Source organism: Dendronephthya gigantea, unplaced genomic scaffold, assembly GCF_004324835.1.
Source record: "Dendronephthya gigantea isolate DGI-Jeju-01 unplaced genomic scaffold, DenGig_1.0 000009F, whole genome shotgun sequence".
NCBI classification, from domain to species: domain Eukaryota; kingdom Metazoa; phylum Cnidaria; class Anthozoa; order Malacalcyonacea; family Nephtheidae; genus Dendronephthya; species Dendronephthya gigantea.
The window spans coordinates 1,426,643-1,452,904 of NW_021163019.1; the positions used below are offsets into that span (position 1 = coordinate 1,426,643).

The 26,262-nt window shown below is 35.4% G+C and overlaps 3 protein-coding genes and 1 long non-coding RNA gene across 6 annotated transcripts in view; all 4 read right to left on the minus strand.

The window, feature by feature from the left end:
* The window catches only part of LOC114517772, a 70,840-nt gene that overhangs the window by 21,054 nt on the left and 23,524 nt on the right, over window positions 1-26,262 (minus strand). The gene's annotated exons all lie outside the window — the stretch shown is intronic.
* On the minus strand, window positions 839-25,443 carry LOC114517773. 3 transcript variants are annotated; one of them, XM_028537592.1, is made up of 13 exons: window positions 19,015-19,441; window positions 17,416-17,590; window positions 17,015-17,132; window positions 16,590-16,711; window positions 15,990-16,198; window positions 15,692-15,881; window positions 3,641-3,738; window positions 3,369-3,441; window positions 2,941-3,165; window positions 2,831-2,872; window positions 2,503-2,637; window positions 2,341-2,413; window positions 839-1,812 (listed from the first exon to the last, which is right to left on the minus strand). In XM_028537592.1, the coding sequence occupies exons 2-13, from the start codon at window positions 17,497-17,499 to the stop codon at window positions 1,193-1,195; spliced, it is 1,989 nt and encodes a 662-aa protein (XP_028393393.1). In that variant the 5' UTR covers window positions 17,500-17,590; window positions 19,015-19,441; the 3' UTR covers window positions 839-1,192. The 3 variants fall into 3 exon arrangements, with proteins under 3 accessions (XP_028393393.1, XP_028393394.1, XP_028393395.1); XM_028537593.1 differs by lacking the exons at window positions 15,990-16,198; window positions 16,590-16,711; window positions 17,015-17,132; window positions 17,416-17,590; window positions 19,015-19,441 and adding exons at window positions 24,343-24,551; window positions 24,831-24,952; window positions 25,110-25,227; window positions 25,363-25,443; XM_028537594.1 differs by lacking the exons at window positions 15,692-15,881; window positions 15,990-16,198; window positions 16,590-16,711; ... (1 more) ...; window positions 17,416-17,590; window positions 19,015-19,441 and adding exons at window positions 3,872-4,270; window positions 4,637-4,758; window positions 5,173-5,192.
* LOC114517777 (neurexin-4-like) lies at window positions 6,096-7,263 on the minus strand. Its single transcript, XM_028537600.1, has one exon. The coding sequence runs from the start codon at window positions 7,241-7,243 to the stop codon at window positions 6,749-6,751; it is 495 nt and encodes a 164-aa protein (XP_028393401.1). The 5' UTR covers window positions 7,244-7,263; the 3' UTR covers window positions 6,096-6,748.
* Window positions 22,498-23,179, minus strand: LOC114517778. The gene is made up of 3 exons (XR_003686424.1): window positions 23,145-23,179; window positions 22,700-22,834; window positions 22,498-22,604 (listed from the first exon to the last, which is right to left on the minus strand). It is a non-coding gene; the product is annotated as an uncharacterized LOC114517778 (long non-coding RNA).

The window sequence follows — 26,262 nt, forward strand, 5'->3', positions numbered from 1 at the left end:
CTTTTTAATCACGGATACGAAACCTGAGCTTCCGATGAAAATATGAAATATGTTCCACAATTATATATTATTATAATAATTCGTGCAAAATCGCATTTCTATCGTAAAATCTGCATGATCATTGATTTTCGTATTGTGTCATTTTTATACATGCTGGTTCAACTCCAAACTATATTCAACCAAGTTCCCGGAGAAAAGGAAGTTAAGGTTATTCCGCAGTTTTGCATTGCGCACTCTTTCTGCGCATATCTAAAACAAAAAAATAATAATCCTGTACGGATGTTTCAAGTAAAAAAATAATGTTTGATGTTTGTTAAAAATGTTTTTCTTCGTGCATTATAAGGGAATAAAAATCGTATTAGTTTCCCCTGTACGGATAAAGTGTTTTATGTCTACCTATGTATCGGCTCCAAACTGAAAATCACGTCAGTGGCTTTTGAATATCCTTTTCTCCTGTATATCACTTATATAGAAGGATATACTACGATACGATCATTGATAAATTCAATACAATTGTGCAACTGCAAATATATCTTGTAAATTGGAATAAAATAAAAATGGCGCCATATTGGAAAAACGTGATGAATTGTGCTTGTCAGATCTTCTAAACGAAGCCGGCGACCCCAACTCTCCTTTGTGTTTTTTATTTGTGGATGTCATAAACTAGAACTCTAGAAAGTTTCAGCGCATTCTCATTTAGGGAACAATTACTGCGGAATTACCTTAAACCTGGGGAAAATGGTCTCAAACAAAGAGTTCAGATTGAATTGAATGTCAGTTTTTGCTCGTGAAAAGTTCAGCGTCCGAACTTGGTCGAATATAGTTTGGATTTGAAAATCAATGATCATGCAGATCTTCGATTCAGTATCACATTCACTGTAGAGAACTCCGTCGGGCTTCCATCAATTTATGGGCAGATAACCCATGTCTTCATCTAGCTTCATTTAGATTACGCAGTCAAGGTTTCGTACTTCAAAAATAATAGAAAATTTGATAAATACGAGAGACAGAGTTTCTAAAAGTTTCTCAAACAAGATAAAATACGCATTGTTTAAAGTTGATTATAGCAACTGAATGACTTTAACAATCTGAAATTAATGGTCTTAAGATAAAAGTCTTAAGACAAACGTTTTTCAAATCATGGTTAATCACAAAGAACATATTCATCACATCAGGTTTGATGTTTCATCTTTTATCCCCAGCAACGTAATTTTCCCAGTGTATGATAACCTGACTCTCTTATTCCGTTATGGTTTGAAACACCGTCAGCATCTCCAAATCTCAGTTCAGTAACAGGCAGCGTGTTCTTGTCTGTCAGATATCCACTGTCTTCACGCCATGCCCAATCGTTCTTGTCACAATTACATTTTCTTCCACCTGCACAGCTGTTTGTCATTCCACAGGCACATTTTCCACTGTCGACTGCCGCTCCACCCCAGTAATTCATCTTTGAACCTTGACGTGATACCCACCAACCGAAAGGATTAGTGAAGTATATTAATACACTATTATAACATTCATATTTTATAAACTGTTCACAGTTCATGGATTGTTTCATAATGGCAACGATCTGCTCCATGGAAATTTCATATTTAATCTTCCTCTTGTACGACCCCGCAGGATCATATCCACTCACAAGTGTTCTTGATTCACTGTCATGTCCAATCTCTGTCACACCAACACCATTCTTTGAAGTCATGTCACAAAATACTGAAACCACGACTCCTTGAATGGGATTTATCAAATACTTTCCACTATCGGCTGTAGGGCTCGTTTGTCGTAATATTGAACAAGAAGGATAAATTTGTAAACCTGTGGCACGAAAAATACCATGTTACTGAAATTCCATGTTGATTTGAAGCGATTTAAATGTTTGTGTCGTAGTAGTTTAATGTAGTAGTTTATTAATATTCAGTGCATGTTCTTTAGGTTTAGTAATTCGTTTAGTATTTAGGTTTATATAACCTATAAAATAGGTTTGTGTGCCAGGACAAGGGTACAAAAAATGCATTAGTCTTAATTCAGCGGCTCAGGTGGCTTGTGCATTATATCTTGAAATAATCAACGAATGTAAGACGTAAGACAAAATTTGGTGACAGTACCACAATGACAACTGACAGATAACATCTAGTCATGCTTAATAATAATTTCTCACTATGATACGAAAAACTGATTCCATTTACCCTCTTTGACGCAATCTCCACACTGGTAAAAGTTGTTAATTTTTTTTAAAAAGCCGTCTTTAACGAGAAAGCTAAGCATTTCGTTGATTAATTAAATGGCAACAAGAATTGCATGCGGCGTGTCTAAATTTGATACATAAATACCTTCCTAAATTACCTTTTTCTAGCTTTTTTATCCGAGTTTGGAGTTGTGTTTCTAGACTTTTAACTTCCTGCTGTAATTGTCGAACCTGGAAAAATAAAATGAATACTGAGCATTTCCATATTTATAAAAAATTTGCATAATATTTAACAAAATACAATAAACGAACTTGATTACCTCTCCTTCATTATCTAATGGTTGCCACTTTGATCCATTATTAACATAAAGTTGTTGATTATCTTTACGATATGAGAGAAGACCAGGAACATTTGGGATCTTTTTAAACCCTTTTTTGTCAGCTACAGTCAATGTCTACATGAAATGTTATGAGGACTCGTGTTGATTATTTAAGTTGTGGGTTTACTCCTGACTGTACTCATCTTTAAATGTTCTTCCCACCATTCCTCTCAATTTACATGAAGTATGGTTGTGAACGTTATGAGCCCTCAATCTGCTGTTTCTTCATTTTGCTCCTTAAAGTTACCATATATATATATATACTTACACCCTCGTTAAGAAATGTCTTGAATTGCTCTGAACAGGAACCCTTAACAAATTAACCCAAGAGTTTAATTTATTTTTTTCATTGTTAAGGTGTTTCTTCAAAACCCTCACCTTATGTGCAGTACCAGTTCTTGGATCAATAAAATATTTCTCAGATACGCCTGTTGAATTCTTCATGGTAAACTCCATGCACCTTTTCCAAAGTCTTTCTGGCATTCTGTTTCTCACCCAAAACCAAACAAAAACATTCTTCATTACCGTTCCTCCATTAATTGCAGTACATCCTGGACCACAGTAGTTTTGTCTTCCACCTTTAGGACCAAAACATCCGCAACACTTGAAAAAACACGTGAAAGGTAATTTAGACCAAGATTTATAGTTATAACACATTGTTAATTTTTTTCTTTTAATTTGTTGTTTTTGATCATATGACACTGACAAAAATTTGACACGTGTGCACAGGCTTCCAGTCATCTGACTATTATAGCGTTACTGGAGTGCTTTCGTCTTTTAGTATTTCAAATGGTCTCTTTACTCACTTTTCCGCCATCGCATCCAAGGAAGGCTGTAGAATTACGTCCCATACCAGTCGAAGCCGACACGGCGCTGTAACTATATAATTACTTTTCTGTAAACTATATACCTCTGCTGTAAACTATATATCTGGGAACTATTACCGAATCGAGGGCCAGTATAGACAAGCCTTGTCACAAATACAAGGTTCTTATTGCAGTTCCACGTTATATATGACATTATGATATACTTTTAGTAATTTGGTATTTTATCTTGGCCTTACATTACTTTACCTTACCTAAAAGACCCATATTGAGTATATTGAAATGAAAAAGGACCAGGAATTACACCATATCCTTTCTTGCAAGTATTACGAAGACAATAGTTCATTCTTGCCTAAACGATATTAATACAGACATTAGTTTCTCTTCTTACTTTCATTTAGTAAAACCGGAGGAAAATTTCTTCGCAATATATTTCTCCGTATCGGTTTCATGTAAAATTTTCTATACAGTAGAATGATATTTACCCATCCCAAACTATTGTGAGTGTGAGGTCCAAATATGGAACATTTAAAATTATTCGTAATGATTGAACCGCTTTGGACATCCTTGACATATTTGATATCCCCAATTCCAGGAGTGCTTGTAGAACAACCAGTTGATATGTCGTTTGAAAAAATATCCCCAAGTTGACGCTTTTGGTTCAAACGATAAAACCAATGTGCTTTGGTTTCTTTAAATGTATCATCAGAAGAAATTTGAACTCCAAAATCTAGTATTTGAATATCTCCAAGTTTACTTGACCAATGTGGTGGTCCTTTAGGATCAACAAGAGTAGAGTTGGATGGTACTGTCCAAGATACAGGACTGTCCTTCATTCCAACCAACATAAACCCCCCTTCATCTGTATGTACATCACACCAAACCTTTAAGGTTAAAAACAAAGAAAATTATTATCTACTTTATGTAACTTTGTGTCTTGATGACTGGCACAAATGCAGTTGTGTCACTTGACTCAAGAAGTGCCTTCGTCAACATTTTTTTTTTAAATTTGGCAGAAAGCAACAAAATATATAAAATGGCTGGACTAGACAAGCAATGGGCGAGAGATTGCCTCGCAGAGTATAATAACTGACTAAATAACTAAGGAAAACTTTGAAACTGAGAAGGCTTTAAAAGATAGTTGAAGTAAGAAAAAGGTTAGGTAACGAAGTGGAGCGGGTACATGCAGTGAAGATGAAGTGCATCAGAGAAGATGGTTAGTGCTAATAAATAATGTTTGTCGTATTTACCTTGTGTTTAGTTTCGTTGTCAAATGATATCCAGTAAAATCCATCTTTTGCTCCAGGCAAATGATCAACAATATCAGGACAATCTTTTGCTGGGTTGAATATTTCACCCAATGTTGAAGAACCTCAAAACATAAAAGTAGCTTAAAGAGATTTACTCCGAGAAGCGAGTGTCGGCGTAAAAGAATCTTCCTAATGATTGTGCTCTAAACCAATTCCCCCCACCTTTTTCAAATTTATCAATTCATATTACTATGAAGAATAAAACCTAAGTTCAACTGATTTGTTTTAAACTAGATAAATAAGTCAAAATCAGTCATAGGTTTGTCTTGTTAGTAATCAACCCATATTCCATCTTCATTTTCCCATCTTCGAAGCAAGTTATTCATGAATGAATTATTTTGAACTTTCGTATTTTAAAATCTTTATTAAGGATATCTCTTCTTTTTGGTTCATTGATCATAGATGTAGAGAATTTAAAACAGAAACCATATAATACATTTTTTACAAATATTTACGTCAAAATATTAATTCCTTACCATCAGTGTATTGCCATTCGGGGACGCCGCCGCCGTCTTTAATCCGGCGCAAATCAATATCTTTACTTGACCTGCTTGGTTTTTGTGACTGATTTGTTTACCTGGATTGCAATTCTTAAAATTCTGGAATAAAAGAAGTAAAAGTGCATGGCTTTCCGATAAATGAGTCAATATGTTAGGTGCTGAACAATCTCTTGTGCAAATTCAAACTTTGCAAGTGGCTAAAATATAAAACAATTTTAAGGATTCCTCTCACCTCGCTTCCCTGCGAGAAACCAGTAGTTGTAACTCTTAAACAAACTGAAAAAATGAGGATTTTCCACAAGATTTCGGAAAGCATGATTCTTGTTCAGCATAAGTTCAGCCTTCCTTTCGCTGTGTCTTGACACGTAATAATAAAACGACCTGGGTTCTTTTAATTTAATTAAAATCAATAACAAAGGACTCAAGCAGACGAGCTTTTTCCTTCAGCAAAGAATTCACTAGTAATCGAGCTATAAATATTTCGTTTGAAAAATATGTCTGCGTTTGTTTAAAATTTGTTAGTTAAATCCGCCATCTTTCTCACATTCACCGCTTCTTGGCACGCTATCGATGGTGACTAGCGAGGCAGGCTAGTTTCTCTGGTTTGGCTGTTATTAGATATGTTGGGGGAAAATCAATCAAATTAAAATCAAAGTTAGACAAGCTCTATATACTTTGAGGAAATAATTCACATATTTGTACCCATGTCTGGCTATCTAGATCAAACACACCGGTTAATTTGTATTTTATTAGGATCAATTCACGAATATATTGCTATAAAGATTCACCACAGGAACAGCCATATCAACAAAGCACAAAAGAAGATTTCTTTTTGAAAGTAAATTAAGCCGACTATGAAAGGAATTCTTTTTCAAATTTGGCAAAAGGCAATTAAGGGCAGACAGACGTGTTCCTTCAGACATGTTTTTTACCTTAATACAAAGACACTGTTTACAACTATATATTCAATGCATAATATACAAGTTGACTCATTCAAGATAGATGTAAGAGTGTTATTTAAATTTGACTTATCCACCGTTTAAGCTAATCGTATGATCACCGGCCCCTAGTCTCAAATTATATATACTATAGAAGCCTTCGTCTTTTATACACAATTTACCGATCTCATAGTCATACTGACTTCATACTGTATATATGGAAATGTTTTTTTGTCAAAGGATTATCTCAGCAGTACAAATTCTCAATTAGGTATACATGTTTTTTACTAATTTACTGTTCGATATATCTGGTAACCAGGTGATCTGAAAACGTGGGAAATGACTGGAACTAGTTGTCAAATAGAAATTAATCCATTTCTGTATTAAAACATACAACTATCTCTTGAAATACTTTATCTCGGTTTGAAATTTATGTCAGAGCTATAGCTTCTGTAAGTGAACACAATCACAAAATTTTGACAAGCTTCATAAAGAATTACGAAAGATATAAACGGTTAAATACTGAGAAATGGATTTCTATTTGGACAATCCTTTTGAGCGCTGATTGTCGGTTAAAATAAAAGCGTGCATGAGATCACCTGGAAAGTTAGGTTTTAATTCCAACAACGCAGCCTTCCTAATGTATGATATCCTTTTTCTTGACTTGCTTCAGTATCTCCAAATCTCAGCTCAGTAACAGGAAGCGTGTTCTTGTCTGTCAGGTATCCACTGTCTTCACGCCATGTTGCATCATTCACGTCACAATTACATTTCCATCCACCAGCGCAGCTGTTGGTCATTCCACAGGCACATTTTCCACTGTCGACTGCCGCTCCACCCCAGTAATTCATCTTTGAACCTTGACGTGATACCCACCAACCATAATATGTACCTGTGGAGCTATACCTAAAAACGCTATGATGACATTCATATCTTATAAACTGCTCGCAATTCTTGGACTGGTTGATAATGGCAACAATCTGCTCGATGGAAATTTCATATTTAATCTTTCTCTTGTAAGAACCTGGAGGATCATATCCACTCACGAGTGTTCTTGATTCACTGTCATGTCCAATCTCTGTCACACCAACACCACTCTTTGACGTCATGTCACAAAATACTCGAACAGAGAAGTTGAGTCCTTGTGGTTTTATAGAATACATTCCACTTTCAGCTGAAGGATATTTTGTGCGTAAAATCGTGCAGGATTTGTTGACTGGAATGGAAATACCTGTGAATTAAGACAATGCTGTCTTAGTTACTAGGTTTTTATTGCAGCTATTTTAAAGGTTATGTATATCGATCATTGAATTAATAATTATTTTTTGAAACTCTCTGAACCAAGTGATGACTTTCATATAAACTATTCTTATCACATCTAATGGTTCTGAGGGTCTTAATTTCGAGTGGAATTATACACACTTCAAATGAAGCCAGGAACAGTTGATGGAAAAATGAGTCAACTATCGGTCCTCCGGCAGGAATCGAACCTACGCTTTTGCGATGCCGGTGCAATGCTCTTGCCACTGAAATTTGCCTACATCGAAATGAAGTGCCAAAAATCATAACATTTTATCACATCGTATAATATTATAACATCACGTAGCTACATTTTTGTGCATAAAAGTATTTCACTTTTTTATGTTCTTGTTCAGTTTGATTTTTAGTTTTATAGATTTTTAGTGTTTGTTGGGCTGTATGTTTTTTTGGAATTGCGCTATCCGTATAGTCTTATAGAATCAACTGCCGGGCAGCTTTTGAGAAAATTTTCATACGGGCTGAAAAACACAAATTTCAATGCCACCCTTGAAGCAAGAAAAACAAAAAAACCTGGAAAGTTTTGTTAAAAAATATACCATATATTTATAAACCACAAATGATACTCATCAACTAATTTTATATTTCAAAAGTAAAGCTGGGATCCGTTAGAAAACAAAAATTATTTTTACGTGTTCTCATGCAGGTGGGACTGTTGTTATCTATATATCTATATAGTGCACAGCTTAATATTTCATACCCGTTGGGAGACTTTGTGAAAAAAGCTGGTAGTTTGGAACTGGTTTCGGGGATATCTATAAAAAAGAAGACTGTGTCGTAAATATACTCATGCTAATAGTTTTTTTTTTCTGCACTTTTGCCTAAATGCCTTTCTTAGGACCTGTCTCAGTTTCCTTAAGGAATTTCCGTAGAGTCGTGTGGATCGAGGGCTTTTTCGCCATGCAGTTCCTCTTCTTTGGTTTTATGCCGGCATGCATGTATAAGTTTTCTCCGAATGTTTCACATTATTTTTTTTCTCAGTTGAGTCCACTTGACGTGTTAGCTAACTACTGCGGAACTAGCTTATTAATTTATTCACGGGTTTTATGCGATGAAGGCGTTTTTATTATGACAGTGAGTAGATTGGCACGACCACCTGCAGCTTTAAGTGAGCCATCTGCAGATTAAGTGAGCTTCGTTAAGTTAGTTAGTTTAATAGCGCTACTTCTGTAGGAGGTAAATTTTATTCCAGTGTTTTAGTTTATGTGCTTTTGAACCATTGTTCGTTTCAAAAACAGAAAACAATACTTCTTTGAATTTTTACCTCTTCGATTATATAAAGATGTTTGAAATCGGGATTTCTCGTACTTTCCTCATCGTCAGATGTGTCGTCAAGAGTCTTGTTGTTGAGCTCACATCGACCTTTACCGATTCCAGATGTTTTGAAATTAACCGACACACATGATCCATGAGCAACGCAATGACTACTGCATTCTAACTCGGTTTCAGCGTGTTTTGTTTCGATGACATGATTTGCTAAATATTCACCATCATTTACTTTGAAGAAATCTTCCTTAATCCCAGCTAAGCATTCGCTTGGCTCTATTATATTTGAAAGGATAAATAACGCCCAAATACTCACCACGACTGTCATTGTGAGACTGGTTATGTTTATAGATTAACTTGGAACTGAAGTTATATTTCACGGCCGGTGCATATAAGCTCCCCCGTCAATGTCGTGGCAAATTCTACTATTTTCATTGGATAAGCTGAGCCCTAATCTTCGCAATGATTGGTCAAATCATGAGCTAAGTAAACAAATGCAGACCTACATTCAACGTAATCATTTAGAGAGGGGGGGAAGGGAAATTTCAAGAAAGCATATCTAAATTAAAGTGTCTTAAAAATAATTTGCCATAAAGTTTTAAAAATTAAAAATGCAGAGTCGTGGAAATGTTTTATACTTTGAATGAAAATAAAAGCAGATAAAAAACGGCAAAACTATCCATAGACCCTGCACAGTAACCGGAAGCGTGTTCTTCTCTGTCAGGTATCCACTGTCTTCACGCCATGTTTTATCATTCATTTCACAATTACAGTTTCCTGACTTTCCTCCACCTGCACAGCTGCTGTTTATTCCACATGAACAGTTTCCGCTGTCGACTTCCGCTCCACCCCAGTAATTGATATTTGAACCTTGACGTGATACCCACCAACCTTGATATTCCAGAACTGAATCTAAAAACGCTATGATGACATCTATATTTTATAAACTGCTCACAATACTTGGATTGTGTCGTAATGGCAACAATCTGCTCCATGGAAATGTCTTTTTTAATGTTTCCGGTCTTGTAAGTACCTGCAGGATTATATCCATCTGTGTATATATACATACTTATCAGCTACTTGTAGTATGCAATCTTATTGGCTAAGCTACTAAGGGTATATCATGTTATTTACAATGAGAGTAAAAACAGCCGGTACGTAATACAGTGAGAATTTTATATAAGTTTGCACATTTTATCATTATAATGTTCTGGCTATATTATAAAAAAATCATACCATTCGCTCACGTCATATATGGCTGATAACCAAAGCTGTAAGAGTGTTATTTAGATTTGACTTATCCACTGTTTAAGCTAAACGGGCATGATACAACCGGCCCCTGATCTTTAATTATGCTATAGAAACCTTCGTCTTTTATATACAACTTACCGACCTCATATTCAGCGGACATTTCCTCACACAGTGTGCCTATTTTTTCAATGTTGAACTCGAACTTTATGCTGTATATATGGAAATATATTTTTAATCAAAGGATTATCTCAGCAGTACGAATTCTCAATTAGGTATACATGATTTTTACTAATTTACTGTTCGATATATCTGGTAACCAGGTGATCTAAAAACGCGGGAAAGGACTTGAACTAGTTGTCAAATAGAAATTAATCCATTTCTTTATTAAAACATACAACTATCTCTTGAAATACTTTATTTGGATTTGAAATTTATGTCAGAGCTATAGCTCTCGCAAGTGAACATGCACAATCACAAAATTTTGACAAGCTTCATAAAGAATTACGAAAGATATAAACGGTTAAATACTGAGAAATGGATTTCTATTTAGACCAGGGCGCTTATATATAAGCGCCCTGATTTAGACAGTCCTTTTGAGCGCTGTCATTAAACCCTCACCTTGTGTGCGGTACCAGTTCTCGGATCAATAAAATATTTCTCAAATGTGTCAACGGAGTTCTTCATTTTGAACTCCATACATCTTTTCCAGAGTCTTTCAGGCATTCTGTTTCTCACCCAAAACCAAACAAAAGCATTCTTTATTACTGTTCCTCCATTGATTTCAGTACATCCAGGACCACAGCAGTGTTGTCTTCCACCTTTAGGACCAAAACATCCGCAACACTTCAAAACATTCATAGGCAGTTATATACTAAGGTAAACTGCAGGGCCAGTTGTTCAAAGCTAGTTTAACGCTAAACCCTGGGTTGAATTTTAATCCAGTGTTTTATAGTTAATGTGCCTCTGAAGCACTGTTCGTTATAAAACTTTAGAAAATATTAATTTTATAGGTCCAGAAAATATTTATGAAAAATATTCAACTTTGTAAACAAGCGATTAAAAAAATTAGTCTAAAGATTTGCTTTAACCCTGGGTTAATGCTAAAGTTAAGCTTAAACAGATATGACTACTTCACATCTGAGGAAATCAGGTTTTAAGTCACCTGACCTATATAGCATTTTTTTAAAAGTTAGGCACATACTTTCCCATCATCGCAACCAAGAAAGGCTGTGGAATTACGTTCCATACCAGTCGAAGCCGACACGGCGCTGTAACTATATAATGTACTGGGTAAAAGTCATCTTCATTGAAAACAGTCACAAATACACCACAATAACAACTGCCACGAAAATACGCGTAAGTAGGCTTAAAGTACGATTCGACATTAAGATGTCAAGTTTGCCAATTATACCTTTATCTTTAATTATATATTTTATATTCGCAATGCATAATATTACCTGAATGAACCAAAATCGGTGTATTGAAATAATAACCAAAGGATAATTGTGTTTTAAAGGAACTTTTCTGTCTAATCTGATCGTTAAAATATTTTTTTTTGAATTCGGAGACCTACTTATAGTCATCACCTACGTCCACTCCAAACTCGCTGGTGTCGTTAAGCCTGTTTTCCACCAGGCAGAATTTTTAGCGTGGAGAGGAATTTTTCTTTGTTTTTTTTACATTAGCTATGCATGAAAACGCGCAGACAATGATTTTCCCAAAATTTCGCCAAGTGGAAAACAGCCCTTATTTTCTAATTGGAAAACAAGCCGTGAGTCTCACGGCGTGAGATTGGTAAACAGTTCATTCTTACTCTTTTCAACTATGATGCCGCAATGGAATAAAGAAAACAAAATTTATTCTTGAGAACGATTAGGTCAATTTAAACATTACAGTGATTAAATTTTACAACAGAATTTAGATGAATGAAGTCAATTGAGAAGGCAAAGCAGTCACACGGGGCTTAGTGTTCCATCTCTTAACCCCAACAACGTAATTTTCCCAGTGTATGATAACCATACTCATCTGTACCCTGATATACACCAGTATCTCCAAATCTCAGTTCGGTAACAGGCAGTGTGTTCTTGTCTGTCAGGTATCCACTGTCTTCACTCCATGTTGCGTCATTGATGTCACAATTACATTTGTATCCACCTGCACAGCTGTTGTTCATTCCACAGGCATATTTTCCACTGTCGACTGCCGCTCCACCCCAGTAATTCATCTTTGAACCTTGACGTGATACCCACCAAGCAAAATATTCACCTGTTGAGCTAAACCTAAAAACGCTATGATAACATTCGTATTTTATAAACTGCTCACAATTCTTTGACTGCTTCATAATGGCAACAATCTGCTCCATGGAAATTTCATATTTAATCTTTCTCTTTTAACAACCTCCAGGTTCACATCCACTCACAAGAGTTTTTGATTCACTGTCATGTCCAATCTCTGTCACACCAGAACCATTCTTTGAAGTCATATCACAAAATAATGAAACTAAAAGTCCTTGAATGGGATTCACCAAATACGTTCCACTATCGGCTGTAGGCCTCGTTTGTCGTAATATTGAACAAGACTGATAAACTTGTAAACCTGTGGAACGTATAAGACACTTTATTACTGGAGATTCATATCGAGTTAAATATTATTGTTAATTTTTGGAAATATTAAAGGATTAAATGTTTTTTGGCGACTATATATTTATACGCCCCGGCGGGGTTGTCACGCCTTAATCACGACTTAAAATCAATAATGCTGACGACAGGTCTGACAAATTTCGCTGACAACGATTAGACAATATCATGACGGCCTGTTGGAATAATCGCAATCATATGACTGGGTTGGTGGTTGCACATCTCTGAAAATCGTTAGAGAAAATCATGCACCCATGAAGCGCAAATATCGAGTGAACTAAAAATGCTTGTGATATACGCACTTGGAGAGCAAAACTCGCGCAAGATTTATTTGTAATTTAGAGGAATTATTTATTTTTATGCAGACGGACCCCGTTCACTGGCCTGAAAGCTGTGAATTTGTTAGAATTTATAATTATATAACCATAAAACCCCCCCGACAGCCACCGTTGTTGAACATTGTGGTTCAAATATAGATTGAATATTAAAGCATACTGTAATTGCTAACTGGCTATAACTAAAAAATACTTTTTCGCGGTAGTTCCTACTTGTGTTGACATTAACTACGATTAACAAGACGAAATATTTATATTTATTTGAAGAATAAGATAAAGGGCAAAGACTGGGGCTGGCGCACCATGGCCTCTGCCCCCTTGTTAGAATCTAGAATAAGTTTGTAATTCTAGTGCATGCAAGCTAGTAGAAATTTAAATTGCACGCAATTATTTATATACGTGACAGTCTAAGAACCATTGAACTCTAAATTACAAAGCTAACGCAATCATGCAGATTTATTTATTACTTGAAAATGATGCAAGACATAGCATCGAAACGTCGAAAAATAAAATTTATATCGCTTTTATTTATGTCCAAAAGAGATTTAAACCGTTACTGAAAAGCATCCTTTGAAAATAAATCATTGCAAACTGCATGAAAGAAATACTAAATTCCTTAAATAGATATATAAATTTCTAAGGTACCTTTTTCTAACTTTTTTATCAAGTTTCCTTGAGTTTCAATTGTTTTTTCAAGAGTTCGAATGATTCGTTCTTGATTTTGATTTTTCGTTTGAAGAATTCGGATGGTGCTTCCATGATTTTGGATTGCACTTTGTTGATTGTTGTTTGTTGTTTGAAGATTTTGGATTGCACTTTGTTGATTGTTGTTTGTTGTTTGAAGATTTTGGATTGCACTTTGTTGATTGTTGTTTGTTGTTTGAAGATTTTGGATTGCACTTTGTTGATTGTTGTTTGTTGTTTGAAGATTTTGGATTGCACTTTGTAGATTGTTGTTTGTTGTTTGAAAATTTTGGATTGCACTTTCTTGATTGTTATTCCTGGTTTCTTGATTTCTAACTTCTTGCTGTAATTGTCTAATCTTGAAAGAAATAAACATTTCCATTTCATGACACACTGCAGACAATATTATTTTAATCCTAATAATTCTCTGATGAGAAATCCAGTTAAACAAACCTCATCTTCAGAAGCCAAAGATTGCCACTCCGATCCATTATTGACATAAAGTTGTTGATTATCTTCACGATATGAGAGAAGACCAGGAACACTTGGGATCTTCTCTAAACTATCTTCGTCAGCTACTGTTAATGTCTGCAAGAAAAGTCATCAATTTTGAATTCTCTTTTGGCTTCCTAGCTTCACTTGCCTACACGTTTCCCTGCCTCATACCCAACCCCTTACATGAAGTATACTTGTTAAATGGTAATGTCAGGATTATTTCATGGTATGAACCCTCTGTCACAAGCTGTGTATTTATTTCAGTTTTTCCTTGTTCTCCGTTGGTTTCTTCACTGTCACTGTTTTATTTGTTTGTTTTATTCCTCAATCCTACCTGTGCTGTCTTGTCTGCTTCTCCTTATCTTGTTCTTGGAGTTAAAGTTTGTTAAAACATGATCATTTTATATACTTACACCTTCGTTAAGAAATCTCTTAAATTGTCCTGAACAGGAACCCTTAAAAAGAACCAAAGAATTACATTTCATTTTTCTCATCGTTTTACTGTTGTTGTCACCAAACTCCCACCTTGTGTGCTGTACCAGTTCTCGGGTCAATAAAATATTTCTCAAATGTGTCAACGGAGTTCTTCATTTTAAACTCCATACATCTTTTCCAGAGTCTTTCTGGCATTCTGTTTCTCACCCAAAACCAAACAAAAACATTTTTTATCACTGTTCCTCCATTAATTGCAGTACATCCTGAACCACAGTAGTGTTGTCTTCCACCTTTAGGACCAAAACATCCGCAACACTTGAAAAAATTCATAGAAAGTTATATACTAAGGTAAACTGCAGGGGGCAGTTGTTCGAAGCTAGTTTAACGCTAAACCCTGGGTTAAATTTAAATCCAGTGTTTTATAGTTAATGTGCCTCTGAAGCACTGTTCGTTATAAAACTTTAGAAAATTTTAATTTTATAGGTCCAGAAAATATTTATGAAAAATATTCAACTTTGTAAACAAGCGATTAAAAAAATTAATGTACAGCTTTACTTTAACCCTGGGTTAATGCTAAAGTTAAACTTAAACTGATATGACTACTTTACATCTGACGAAATCAGGTTTTAAGTCACCTGACCTATATAGCATTTTTTTAAAAGCTAGTCACATACTTTCCCATCATCGCAACCAAGGAAGACTGTGGAATTACGTTCCATACCAGTCGAAGCCGACACGGCGCTATAACTATATAATGTACTGGGTAAAAGTCATCTTCATTGAAAACAGTCACAAATATACCACAATAACAACAGCCACGAAAAGACACGTGAGTAAGCTTAAACTACGATTCGACATTAAAATGCCAAGTCTGCCAATTATACCTTTATCTTTAATTGTATATTTGATATTCGCAATGGATAATCTTACCTGAATGAACCAAAATCGGTGTATTGAAATAATAACCCAGGAATTACGCCATAACCATTCTTGCAAGTTTTACGAAGACAGTTATTCATTCTTCCCTAGAAGATTTTAACACAAATAAAGGATAAGCATTTGGTTTATTTTAGATACGTATATATAAATATATATTTTGACGGTCATATATATGATGTAATTTGAATTAGAAAATCACCCATCCTAAACTATTGTGAGTGTGAGGTCCAAATATGGAACATTTGAAATTAGTCGTAGTGATAGAACCGCTTTGGACATTCTTGACATATTTGATATCCCCAATTCCAGGAGTGCTTGGAGAACAACCAGTTGATATGTCGTTTGAAAAAATATCCCCAAGTTGACGCTTTTTGTTTAAGCGATAAAACCTACAGTAATAGCAATGTCGTCAATAAGAAATACCGCAGGGTTTGTATATGACTTTAGCAATCTTCATTTAAGCATGGCCTGTGCTCATTTATGTACAATCGATTTACCAATGTGCCTTGGTCCTTTCAAAAGTATTGTCCGAAGAAATCTGAACTCTGAAATCGAGTATTTGGATGTCACCAAGTTCGCTAGACCAATGAGGGGGTCCTTTAGGATCAACAGGGGTAGAGTTGGATGGTATTGTCCAGGTTACAGGACTGTCCGCCATTCCAACTAAGATAAACCCTCCACCGTCTGTATTTACATCACACCAAAGCTGCAATTGAGAATAAAGCTATAAATCGTAAATATATATTGATTGAGAGATCCAGGCAAGTAGTAAAAGCGACGATGAAGGGGCAAAGAGTTAGAGTGAGGACCTGGAACAGACTATAGACGGAGATAAATAGTGAAAAAGAGTGATGAAATGAATCTGACCAGGTGGAGGGTTTTATTCAAGGTCAATAAAGAATATCAAATTACTGTAGAGGTGATGGAAGTAAAATTGATGACTAGATGGCATGTTTAAAACTGGGGGTTAGTATAGTCAAATGGGGGGACAAATCGTACGACCTTCTCAAGAGAGACATAAAATGGGTTAATAAAATAAAGAGGTCTAATTGCCTGAAAGATGCGTGCTTCCAATGTTATCCTGGGATATTTCATACCTTATGCTTAGTTTTGTTGTCAAAGGAAATCCAATAAAATCCATCCTTAGCTCCAGGCAAATGATCAACAATTTCAGGACAATCTTTGGCTGGGTTGAACTCCTCTCCCAATGTTGAGGAACCTAAACATGTTTGCAGATTAAAATTCTTGATTTTTTCGGTGCCTGTAATAAACTGTCATCCCCAGTAGTTCTGTAAAAGTAGTTTTTTTATTAATCCCGCTTAACCTTACAGAACAGCTCCAATTTGTTTATTGCTGGCTATCTACAATCGGACTATCAATTTACTTCGAAGGGAAACTTGAACCAAACCTAGTTGTCCTAACTAGATATCCGTAGTATGAAATAGTAATTAGTACCACACAATATTTTTAGAGACAAATTATTCACATATATATTATTAATGTATAAGGTATAGTTCCTTACCATCAGTGTATTGCCAGTCTAGGACACCGTCTTTTTCTCCTGCGCAAATCAACATTTTAATTTGCCCAGCAACGTTTTTATGACTGATTCGTTTGCCAGGGTAGCATTTGCTGAAATTCTGAAATAACATTATTCTAGTGAATATTTGATTTCTTAACAGAAAGAGGATTATTATTTACAATTATTTGTGGTACAAATCATGAAGTTTGGATGTGCTTTAATAAGTTTTTATGTTTATATATATATATATATATATATATATATATATATATATATATATATATATATATATATATATATATATATATATATATATATATATAGTGTAATTTGGCTCTTCCAATCCAAACGATTTTAAGGTCAATCTATAGAACATTATAATCGAAAAGAAATTTCTTTACCTGGTAACTTTCTGGAAAAGCTGAAGTCACCATAATCAAAGAAGCAGAAAGAATCAGTATTTTCCACAAAGCGTCTGAAACCATATCTCCCTCGTCGTATTCTTTCCGTAGATCTAATGATACAGCAAACCTAGTCCTTCGTCTTTAGATGCCTCTGCTTTAGGCTAACATCGACCTGATAAAAATCGTCTTGAAGTAAAATGTTTTCAAACCTTTCAGCGAGGTCAGCTTCGTGTTCCTACACTTTTCATGCGATCACTTAATGCCGGATTTGTTGAAAAACAATTTTAAAAATATGTTCTCTTGGGCCGGTTGTATCAAGCCCGTTTAGCTTTAACGGTGGATAAGTCACAATTAAATAACACTCTTACAACTCTCTTGAATGAGTCAACTTGAATATTATGCACTGAATAGTTGTAGACAGTATCTTTGTATAAGGTTAAAAACATTTAGTTCGCTTATTGAATAAAATTATAGACTTGCTTTCTATTTTTATTACTTAACCACCGTTCAAGCTAAACGGGCTTGATACAACCTGCCCTGGTATCTAATCTATATTAATTGAGGCATTCGTCTTGCCTACTGTTTAGAAATTTAGACTAAATAATGTAGTAACAATTATGTTTGCGTGGTTATACTTATAGTTTATTAAACTGATGTTTTGAAACAATTTGCGCATGCATAAACATTAACAAGCACAATAGTAAACAATATCGTCGCTATGTTCGTAATGTTTTGCACTGTCTGTTTTAGTCTATAACGATTAATAGAGTATGAAGTTTCGGGAACTACAATAACAGTATACTTGTATCTCGCGTCCCTCGATAATTGTGGTTCACAATAGAATTAAAGAGTTCGGGTTCACTCAAAAATTCCACGAATATCGAATGTCGTTCTGTGGAAATCATTATAACAGTGGTCGTCTTGTAGTGCGTGTTTAGCGCTAATGTGTAAACAGTGGGTGATAAGTCAATAATAACGTTTTAAAAACAATATCATAGAGATGTCTGTAAGATATTCACACCTAAGCTTTAATATTTAGTCCTTTTTTTGGCTATTTGGGATCATACTGTCTTTACTGTGTATAACACGTCATCGACAGTTGATGGCTGAATCTGTGTAATTTCTGCGCGTATATTAATAAGGATAAACACAATTCTAAGGAGCACTTGTACGAATATGATACTCTATTTTATGAAGTAGTAAATTGCCTGCGAGTGACGCTACTATCAGAGATAACCGGTTTTGCCGTTGTTTGAGTTCAAATGTTTTGAAAGGCGACATCAGAGGACCGCAACATTGCAACAGAACACATACGCCTGTATTCAAAAGCTTACTCACACTCATTTAGTGTGACATAGAAATTTTGTTATTACTGATGAATGAGAAAATTCTTTCTTAATTATTGGAAACATTCAAGGTGAAACATTGAAAATCAAGCTCCTGTTTGAGTGGAAATACCTCTACGGAAACGCTATGAGAAGATTAGCTTCGCTTTTAGAATACAGGCGATAGTTTTTCACAGCTAACGAGATCAAATTCAGCAAACAGTGTGACTCACTATACCTAGGCCTGTGGTATCTATATTACATAACTGACCTGCTTTTGGTAGAAATTTCCGTAGATTACCGCCGTTGATATTCCTCCGCTATAGCTGTGCGACTGACTTATGTAATTGATACATGCATCCCTTATAGAATTAAAGACTCGTGATAAATTGTTATGACGTAATCGAACAACTAGAAAGTATTGTCCCTGTTAATCTCACAAGTAAAAAACCAAAGGATAATTGTGTTTAAAGGAACTTTTCTGTCTAATCTAATCATAAGAATGATTTTTTTCTGAATTTGGAGACCGGCTTAGTCATCATCACCTACATCTACTCCAAACTCGCTGGTGTCGCTAAGCCTAAGGCAGAATTTTTCGCGTGGAGAGGAATTTTTTCGTTGTTTTTGTCACATTATCTCTGCATGAAACGCGCAGACAATGATTTAAACATCACAGTGATTAAGTTTTACAACAGTCGAACTTAGATGAATGAAGGCAATTGCGAAGGCACAGCAGTCACACGCGGCTTAGCGTTCCATCTCTTAACCCCAACAACGTAATTTTTCCAGTGTATGATAACCACGCTCATCTACACCGTCACGTATACCTGTATCGCCAAATCTCAGTTGAGTAACAGGAAGCGTGTTCTTGTCTGTCAGATATCCACTGTCTTCACGCCATGTTGCATCATTCGTGTCACAATTACATTTTTTTCCACCTGCACAGCTGTTGTTCATTCCACAGGCACATTTTCCACTGTCGACTGCCGCTCCACCCCAGTAATTCATCTTTGAACCTTGACGTGATACCCACCATGCATAATATGCCTTTGTGGAGCTGTACCACATAAGGCTATGATAACATTCGTATTTTATACACTGTTCACAATTTGCGGACTGCGTCGTAATGGCAACAATCTGCTCCATGGAAATTTCATATTTTACGGTTTTGATGTAAGAACCTGCAGGATTATATCCGTCCACAAATGTTCTTGCTTCACTGTCATGTCCAATCTCTGTCACACCAACACCATTCTTTGAAGTCATGTCACAAAATACTGAAACTAAAACGCCTTGAATGGGACTTACCAAATACGTTCCACTATCGGCTGTAGGCCTCGTTTGTCGTAATATTGAACAAGACTGAAAAGCTTGTAAACCTGTGGAACGTACGTAAGACACTTTTTTACTGGTGATTCATATCGAGTTAGATATTATTGCAAATTTTTGGAAATATTAAAGGATTAAATGTTTTTGTGCTATATTTAAGAAATAGAAAACATTTTCCGTGTTTCAGTACAGTTATAGAAACACGCGTGGGAGTTTGGGAGAACGAGAAATAATCAGTCGGAAAACGAGCCCACGTTATTTCGTTTTCCACGTTATTTCAAGTTCTCCCAAACTCCCATCGCTCATAGACAACGAAGGCAAGTAGTGGTATACACTTTGTACCTAGATATATTAATTTCGAGAAAATAATTGATACACCGCAATTACACCGAAAAATAACTTAATCAATTCAATTTTATACGGTCGCGCGAGCGAATTTTTTCCAAACGTTCACCATCACGAATAGACAATGTTGAGTCGCCAATCAGAATGTAGGATTTGTAATAGACAATTGTCGGGTGTATACTAAACTGTATAGAAACACAGTAAAAAAGTTATATTGTATTTATACGCTCCAGGGGGTTTGTCGCGACTTAAAATCATCTGCACATAATGCTGACGACACGTCTGACAAATTTTCGCTGACAATGATTAAAAAAAATCACGGCCTATCGAAATAATCGTCATTGACTGGGTTGGTGGTTGCACATCTCTGAAAATCGTGAGACAAAATCATGCACCCATGAAGCGCAAATTTCAAGTGAACTAAAAATGCTTGTGATATACGCACTTGGAGAGCAAAACTCGCGCAATTTATTTGAAATTTAGAGGAATTATCTCTTTTCTATGCAATGGACCCGGTTTACTGGCCTGAAAGCTGTGAATTTATTAGAATTTTAATAATATAACCATAAACCCCCGACAGCCACCATTGTTGAACATTGTGGTTCAAATATTGATTGATTATTAAAGCATACTGTAATTGCTAATTGGCTATAACTAAAAAATTGCTTTTTCGCGGTAGTTCCTACTTGTGTTGACATTAACTACGCTTAACAAGACGAAATATTTATATTTATTTGTAGAATAAGATAAAGGGCAAAGACTGGGGCTGGCGCACCATGTCCTCCGCCCCTTGTTCCTCCTCCCCCCCCCCCCCCCTTGCATGCACCCGTGACATACACGTGAGAGTTTAAGGTGGCTCGGGACAGTTTTCAAGAATTCCATTGTTCATCACTTTGACACGTTGAAACAACGCATTTTTGTGATTTATTCCAGAGATATTCGGGGTTTTATATATTTTGATGTCTCTACTTTGGAATCGTATTAGTTTTAGGAACAAATCGTCCGTTGCTATGGCAACATACGTGTACAAAATTCACTCCAAAATAACCAATTGCCTTGGATAGTTGGAAAAAAAGCACGGTGACCCCCAATTTTTTTTCATGCATCATTTTACTTGGAAGAAAAACTAACAATTGGCAAAATATGAAAAAATTCTATAATGCCACATTTTTGAAAAATGCAAAAATGACATTTTTTTCGATAATTCTTTTTGGCCATTATAGAATTTTTTTATATTTTGCTAATTGTTAGTTTCTCTTCCAAGTAAAATAATGGACGAAAAAAAATTGGGGGTCACCGTGCTTCTTTTCCAAATATCGGAGGCAATTGGTCATTTTCGAGTGAATTTTGTACACGTATGTCGCCATGGCAACGGACGGTCTGTTAGTAAAACTAATATGATTCAAAAGTAGAAACATCAAAATATATAAAAACCCCAATATCTCTGGAATAGATCATAAAAATGCGTTGTTTGAACGTGTCAAAGTGTTGAACAATGGAATTTTTGAAAACTGTATCGAGCCACCTTAAATCCATTTTGATGTTACTGCAAAAATTAATGGATAAATAAATATTCCCTATAAGTTTTAGTAAAATTAGTAAAATTAGAATAATTTATGGTGTATGGCGTATGAAATTTAACCCGATATATATATAACTCTGTTTGTAATCTAGAATAAGAATTGCTATTAACACGCAATTATTTATATACGTGACAGTCTAAGAACCGTTGAACTTTAAATTACAAAGCTAACGCAATCATGCAGATTTATTTATTACTTGAAAATGATGCAAGACATAGCATCGAAACGTCGTAAAATAAAACTTATATCGGTTTTATTTATGTCCAAAAAAAAATTTAAACCGTAACTGAAAAGCATCCTTTGAAAAGAAATCATTGCAAACTGCATGAAAGAAATACTAAATTCCTTAAATAGATATATAAAATTCTAAGGTACCTTTTTCTAACTTTTTTATCAAGTTTCCCTGAGTTTCAATTGTTTTTTCAAGAGTTCGGATAATTCGTTCTTGATTTTGATTTTTCGTTTGAAGGATTCGGATGGTGCTTTCATGCTTTTGGATTGCACTTTGTTGATTGTTGTTTGTTGTTTGAAGATTTTGGATTGCACTTTGTTGATTGTTGTTCCTGGTTTCTTGATTTCTAACTTCCTGCTGTAATTGTCGAATCTTGAAAGAAATAAAAATTTCCATTTCATGACACACTGCAGACAATATTATTTTAATCCTAATAATTCTCAGATGAGAAATCCAGTAAAACAAACCTCATCTTCATAAGCCAAAGATTGCCACTCTGATCCATTATTGACATAAAGTTGTTGATTATCTTCACGATACGAGAGAAGACCAGGAACATTTGGGATCTTCTCTAAACTATCTTCGTCAGCTACTGTCAATGTCTGCAAGAAAAGTCACCAAGAATACGCGTTCATTATTGAAGTTTAAATTTTGAATTCTCTTATTGGTTTCCCAGCTTCACTTCTCTACACGTTCTCCCTGCCTCGTACCCTTACATGAAGTATTCTTATTAATTGGTTATGCCAAAATGGTTCATACAAGCTACATTTATTGCAGTTCGTCCTTCTTCGCCGCTGGTTTTTTCACTGTCACTTTTTTTTGCTTTATTTTCAATCCTACCTGTGCTGCCTGGTCTTAGTTGCGTATCTTGCTCTTAGAGTTTGTTGAAACAAAATTATTGTATATACTTACACCTTCGTTAAGAAATCTCTTAAATTGTGCTGAACAACCCTTAAATAGAACGTAAGAATTACATTTCATTTTTCTCATCGTTTTACTGTTGTTGTCACCAAACCCTCACCTTGTGTGCTGTACCAGTTCTCGGATCAATAAAATATTTCTCAAATGTGTCAACGGAGTTCTTCATTTTGAACTCCATACATTTTTCCAAAGTCTTTCGGCATTCTGTTTTCCCCAAAACCAAACAAAAACATTCTTCATTACTGTTCCGCCATTAATTGCAGTACATCCAGGACCACAGTAGTTTTGTCTTCCACCTTTAGGACCAAAACATCCGCAACACTACAAAACGTACAGGAAAGTTTGTTATAATAACATATATAAATTGTTTTCAGTCTCCTGGCCTATATAGCTTTACTGGAGAGTTAGCTGCATACTTTCCCATTATCGCATCCAAGAAAGGCTGTGGAATTACGTCCCATGCCAGTTGAAGTCGACACAGCGCTGTAACTATAAACAAACTATGCTGTTACCACAATATAGCTATACACATTAAGTAATACTTGAATATTCTTGTGATTCGACGTTTACTAAACTTTAACATTTGGAGTGCATCTCACCTGAATGAACCAAATTCGGTATATTCAAACAAAAACCCGGGAATCACACCATAACCATTCTCGCAAGTATTACGAAGACAATTGTTCATTCTTCCCTGTAAAATAGTTTAAGCACTGATGTATATTTATATGTACCGGGTGTCTCAAAAAGTAGCGATGCTTGATTTGTTTAACGGTTAAAACTTTAACAATAACATTTAACAATGAAAAACTGCTATAAATGGAACAATAAATTCATGCAAGGTCAAGCACCGTGTGTAAGAAAATATTATGAGAAATTGACATTCACCCATCCTAAGTTACTGTGAGTGTGAGGTCCAAATATGGAACATTTAAAATTAGTCGTAATGATAGAACCACTTTGGACGTCCTTGATGTATTTGATATCCCCAATTCCAGGATTATTCATGGAACAACCCGTTGATACGTCATTTATGAGAATATTCCCAAGTTGACGCTTCTGGTTTAAGCGATAAAACCTACAGTAATAGAGTTAATCAGTAAACAAATACTCTGCAGGGTTTGGAATATGACTACCAATAAACTTAAGGCATAAGAAGCGGTCATTTATGTACAATTTACATTTTTACCAATGTGCTTTGGTCCCTTCAAAAGTATTGTCCGAAGAAATCTGAACTCTGAAATCGAGTATTTGGATGTCACCAATTTCGCTAGACCAATGAGGGGGTCCTTTAGGATCAACAGGGGTAGAGTTGGATGGTATTGTCCACGTTACAGGACTGTCCGTCATTCCAACTAAGGTAAACCCTCCACCGTCTGTATTTACATCACACCAAAGCTGCAACCGAGAATGTTAGTATTCTGTATCATAAATACAGTCGTTATGATGGTGCTTGGTTTTTCCTTAGGTTGATACATTATGCAATTTAAGCGTAAAGCGAGTGGAAGGGATCTTGGCAGTGAAATAGTCAGGTAGAGACGGCGGTTTATATCAGGGAAAGGTGTATACCGAAATACATAGCTTGTTGATAGACTGAGAGGCAAAATGAAAACAGGGGCTTTAAAAGAGAGAGGGGTTTGATAGACGTAATTTAGCATGGGTTATGTTGTACCAAACCTTATGCTTAGTTTTGTTGTCGAAGGAAATCCAATAAAATCCATCCTTAGCTTCAGGTAAATGATCAACAATTTCAGGACAATCTTTGGCTGGGTTGAACTCCTCGCCCAATGTTGAGGAACCTATCAGCATGTTTTTAATGAAATTTTTGGAATTTTCAAGAACACGTAAAAACTTTTTTCTCTAAGGTCTTTGTAAACTGTTCAAGTTATTCTCTCTTGCGCAAGTTAGAACTTGGCTTGAGAAACTGGAAAGTCTAATCCTATAGAAGTTACTAACCATCAGTATATTGCCAGTCTAGGACACCGTCTTTTTCTCCAGCGCAAATCAACATCTTAATTTGCCCAGCAATGTTTTTGTGACTGATTCGTTTTCCAGGGTAACATTTGCTGAAATTCTGAAATAACATTATTCTTGTGGATATATTCTTGCCCTTCCCATCCTTCTCAATCCCTTCTCATCCATATATCTAGTATAATGACCCTTCTCATCCCAGAGATTTTATGGTTAATCTATAGAACATTAACTTTACCTGGTAACTTTCTGGCAAAGCTGAAGTCATCATAATCAAACAAGAGGAAACAATCAGTATTTTCCACAGTACGCTTGAAACCATTTTGCCTTTATTGGATTCCTTTCCCGGATCTAACGATGAAGCAAACCTAGTTCTACTATTTTGAAGGTCAAGGCAACTGCAGTTTATGGTAACAAATCTTCTATAAACTTTTCATAAAACCACCTGATGACTTTGCAGAGAAACGTATTATCAATTGTTTAAAATCCAGTATCTAATCCATATTGATTAGGACAAACATTCAGAGTACTGAAATCTAAATAATGTAAAAACACGATCTTGGCTTGATTATAATATTTGCATTTGTGTTTTGGAAGAAATTGTGCGCGAATAACCGTTAACCAGATGGTCTGCCCCGACGAAAACTGTCTGTATGTAACCGACTGTGTAGTAAACAATCTCGTCGAAATATTATACAGCGTCTGTGGTTGTTTATTATGAGATACTTAAGAAATTTAAGAAATTTCCGGATGTCTGTACTATATATAGTGAACGTATCTCGCGTGTCTCGAAAATTATGGTTCACAACGTGCATGGTATAGGAAGAGATTGGCCGTCTTGGTCAACTAGGATTGAGAGTTTGTAAAACTATTTGTCTAAAATCACACAAGATAATGTAGTAGTCTCCCTGTGAAAAGAATTTGCGTTATTCGTCTTGAAAGGTTCACCCCACATGAATATCGTATGTCGTTTTATGGAAAACATTATGACAGTGGTCTGCATGTAGGGCATGTTTATATCGCAATAGTGTAAACATTGTGAACAAACAATGATAATATTTTGAAACATTATCGTAGAGATTTCTGTGGGATATTTACTACAAATCTTTAATACTTTAGTTCTTTTATTTCAATGAAT